Source organism: Mus pahari, chromosome 2, assembly GCF_900095145.1.
Source record: "Mus pahari chromosome 2, PAHARI_EIJ_v1.1, whole genome shotgun sequence".
Taxonomy (NCBI): domain Eukaryota; kingdom Metazoa; phylum Chordata; class Mammalia; order Rodentia; family Muridae; genus Mus; species Mus pahari.
In genome coordinates, this window is record NC_034591.1 from 102,605,205 (window position 1) to 102,609,571 (window position 4,367).

Below are 4,367 nucleotides of genomic sequence, written 5' to 3' on the forward strand. Positions count from 1 at the left end.
TGGAAGAGCAGTTAGTGCTCTTAACCGCTGAGCCATCTCTCCAGCCCTCTTTTTTTTTTTTTTTTTTTTTTTTTAAGAAAGATTTATTTATTTATTTTATGTATGAGTATACTCCTATTGCTTTCTTCAGAGACACCAGAAGAGGGCACCAGACTCCATTACAGATGGTTGTGAGCCACCATGTGGTTGCTGGGAATTGAACACAGGAATTGAATCCATGAGTCATCTCTCCAGCCCGGGGTTGGTTTCTTAACCTCGTTTTATAGGCGCTTCTTACACAGTTGCTTGTGGTAAAGTCAGATCCCAGCGCGCGCGCGCGCGCGCTCTCTCTCTCTCCCTCTCCCTCTCCCTCCCCCTCTCTCTCTGTCTCTCTCTCTCTCCTCCCTCCCCCCTCTCTCTCTTCTTCCCCCCCCCCCATCCCATTAGATTGACTGCTGCTAGGTAGACTGCCACTTAAGGCACTAACCTTAAAATCTGTAATTTGCGAACGTGATTATTATTGCTTTATTCTAGGGCAAGAGATAAAAAAATCATGGGTGACTTGTGCAGGGCCGCTAGCGTCCCCAAAGCCCGGTCTAGGTTTATTGTGAGCAGACGGTACTGTGAGCAAGGTCTAGTGACGCTCTTCCGCGTCTTTCCCGCGCTCCCCGCGGGGCGTCCCTAGCAACGCGCGGGCTGGTTCTCAGCTCCGCCCCGCGGGAGGCAGTGAGGGCAGGTGCGCCTGCGCGCAGCCGCAACCGCCAGTCAACTCTCGCTTCCCCTCCCTTCCTCGCCCCTCCCCCTCTCCTCCTCTTCCACAGGCGCCTGGAGCGCGAGGCCAACATGGAGCCTGAGGACCTGCCGTGGCCTGACGAGCTGGAGGAGGAAGAGGAGGAGGAGGAGGAGGGCGAGGAAGAGGAGGGGAAGGACGAGGTGGAGAACGCATTGGCGGCGGCGACCGAGGAGGCCCTGACCTCTGAGGAGAGTGGGAGGCTGGAAGAGTTCGAAGAGGCGGGGCCCGACTTGGATTATAACTGCGAGTCCCAGCTGCAGGAGAGCACGGACGAAGAGGAGGACGAGCTGGCTAAAGCCTGGCTGCAGGCTCACCCTGACCGGCCTGCCAGTGCCTTCTCTCCGGCCCCTCCGACGCCTCCGCCTCCGCCTCTGTCCCCGCGGCACCGGTACACTCCGGTGGAGCATCTGGGCAAAACTGAGGTGAGAAGCGGCTCTGTAGCCCGGAGCTGGGGTGTGGGGAGGAGCTGGGGTGTGGGGAGGAGCGGGGCTGAGGCGAGGAGCTGGGCTGTGGGGAGGAGCGGGGCTGAGACCCAAGCGCCTGTAGAGATGCTTCATCTACTGAAATGGGTCCAGGATCTCGGGACCTACGCGCTGCGGTCGCCTTGCTTATGGACTGTACGTACGCCTTGCTTGTGGGGCTGGCAGGTACTTTGTAACCTTAGGTTCTTCCTGACAATGACAGCTCTGGTGTTTCCTGCGCCTCTCAGCGGATCTGTTTTTTTGTTTTGTTTTTGTTTTTGTTTTTAAAGTAGGGCAGATAAGACAGATGGCGCCGGGAGCCGGTAATCCCAGAGCGTGCAGTTAGAATGGCTTCTTTGGCAGCAGGTGGGAGCTGGGGAGGGAGCCTAGGGAATAGCTAACTGGTGGAGAGACGTTTAGCATTTAACTCCTTAGTTTTATTGAAGTGCAAGACCTCCCCCCCCCCAACTAGGATTTGTTGGTTAAGTATTCTGCGTGAGCTTTTGTGTGTCTTCTCGCCCATTGTGTGTCTCTGCACTTGTAGCAATTAATAGGTTCCTAGCCGGTGGCAGGAACTTGGAATGAAAGCAGCTTGTGAGGCAGCTCTGGTCTGGAAAATTAGAAAGTACCAAGTTAAGGCCAAATAGAGGAAGAGCCAAGTTTACAGAAGTCCTGCCAAGATCATTTTGAAACTAACCGTGCCATTAATGCTTTTTAACTATCAAGAACTGCGCGTTGTTCGTCAGCATGGCCACGTGTGGCTCTTTACATACGAATTAGTTTTAAGTAAAACTAGAAAGGCTGGTGTATTTAAGTGATAGAGAGGTCTTGCCTAGTGTGTGCAAGGACTTGAGTTTTCAAGCCCTAGTATTGGGGAAGGGAGATGAATAAAATTAGGAATTCAGTGATCCTGTACACTTCTCAAGTGCTTAATAGACATGCTTAGTGGCTGTCATGTTGGACAAAGCAATTGCAGAACAGTTCCATTCTCAGAGTGATAGTGTGGACTGTGATTGCCAAAAAGCAATACATGATGTTTGCTTGTTAGTGGGTATTTAATTCATTCAGCATACACTTTTAAGTGTTCACCTTGTACTTGATGCTAAGGAAATCATGGTGAATTAAACTGCTGTCTTCCTAGTGTTCCCATTCTAAAGAGGGAGGCAGAGAAAGTTCACATGATCTCATAAGTAAAACTGGTATACACAAAAATGCATGCATAAAAAATAAATGCATGAAATAGGTAACCTGGACTTGTCAGTGAAGGTTGGGGAGTTACCTTGAAGACTGCAAGGCTAGTAAACAAGGGGTTAAACAAAGCGTAGATGAGGCAAGGCACTGTTGGTTAGCAGGAGTGTGACTTCTTCACATTTTACATTTGTTTTTGATTTTTTTTTGTAGAATTAGGATTGAACCCGGGCTTTTAAGCAAGCTAGGCAAACATTGTACTTACTGCTGGACCACATCATTTAAAGCATGATATTTTCAAGAAAAAGAAGGCCAGCGGGTTGAGTCTGGACTATAAGGCTTTATCTGTTATGCCAGGCATTTTGAGGCTTTATCTCTGGAGTTTTGGGAAGTCAATAAAGAAGTTTGTGATCAGATTTGTATTCCAGCATGAAAATTAATAGTATAGCTAGCTAGCTGTGCTAGCAAGGGGGATTCGAGCAGCCTGAGTAAGTGAAGGACACTAATTAGAGGACCAGGGCAATGCTGTCAGGCAAAAAGGGTTTTAGAACAAGGAAGTGAGCAGGGTGTGGTGGTGTATACTTTTTAATTCCAGCATTTAGAGCAATGGTTATCCAACCTTCCTAATGTGACTCTTTTCTACCTCATGTTGTGGTGACCCTGAACCATAAAGTCACTTCATAGCTGTAATTTTGCTACTGTCATAAATCCTAATGTAAATGCAGGACATGCAACCCCCAAGGGGTAGAGGGCCATAGGTTGAGAACCTCGATTTATTGGCAAAGGCAGGTCTCTTGAGTTCCAGGCCAGTTTGGTTTACATAGAATGGGGGAAATTGATGGGAATAGGAGAAATAGGTTGTTTCAAGAGATGTTTGTCATGCCAGAAACAGGGTTGATGGACTGGTGACATGGTGCTGTGAATGAATTCACAAGACAAAAAGGCAGAAATAGAAAGTTTAGATTCTTTAGTGGGGAACTTTTCTGGCACTGCTTAAGTGTCATGGTGCTGCTCTCTCTGGTTGTTTAGGTCTTGTCTGGTGGGACTCCTTGTGCATTTCTTTTCTTTCTCTTTTTATTTTTTTGTGACTGATTATCTTTGCAGTTGCAGGTATGAGTCACAGGGGATCAAATTTCTGATGGTCTAGTGTGCTCATTAAAGAGTGGAGACAGTAATTTCAGTATGCTCTGAGACAGACTGCAGCCAGGGCCTGTTTAAGCTAGATCTTTCTGAAGGAGGCAGGGCCTTTGCTTTGAAACCTAGCCTGCTTTGAGGCCAAAACAAAATAGCCTTGCTCTGAAATTTGAATAACTTGGCATATACCACCCATCCCAGAATAACATTAATGTTTAGAAAGCAAAATCGTGGAACTTCATAGTGGATTGATGTGGAGGGTAGTGTCCAGGTATTAGGTTAGTGAGTAAATGCTGATTTTGAGATGGACCAGATCTGTGGTGGCTTTGAGCAGGTGATGAATTGGCTGGGTGGGTGCTAGATTGAATTTGGTTTTGAAAATTAGAGAAGTGGTCTGGGCTAGAGATTTTAAGTAGTATGTTATCTACATTTAGACCATAGTGAAAGCTATACTTTTGAAGACCTTTCCTAACTTACATTGTTCTGACTTATTTTAATAGCCATGAATATTTAAATTTATTTCTTTAGGTCTAGTGGAGGAATTCTTAAATTAGCCCACTTTAACGCTTACCATGCCTAATATGAGAAAATTGTTTTTCTGTATTACAGTGACCTGTCTAATTGTAGTAGAAAAATATTGCTTCTTAGAGCTTGGGGTGTCTTTATCCTCCCCGGAAATGTTTTGTTTTTGAGACAGGATCTTACTGTACAGTCCTGGCTGGTTTGGAGCTTGCTATGATCAGGCGGTCTTTGGACTCTTTTTTTTTTTTTTTTTTTTTTATGAGAATCCTGAGTGTGTGAACAACTCTAGC

General features: G+C 46.7%; 1 protein-coding gene across 6 annotated transcripts in view; it reads left to right on the forward strand.

The window, feature by feature from the left end:
* Positions 1-786: 786 nt before the first annotated feature.
* Alms1 (ALMS1 centrosome and basal body associated protein) overlaps positions 787-4,367 on the forward strand; it is a 102,420-nt gene continuing 98,839 nt past the window's right edge. For all 6 annotated transcript variants that reach the window (XR_003843230.1, XM_029534803.1, XM_029534804.1 and 3 more), the window contains exon 1: positions 787-1,194. Coding sequence is in view for 5 of the 6 variants with exons in the window: in XM_029534803.1 (XP_029390663.1) it covers positions 823-1,194 (372 nt within the window). In the remaining variant the exon portion in view is untranslated. The remainder of the gene's footprint in view (positions 1,195-4,367) is intronic.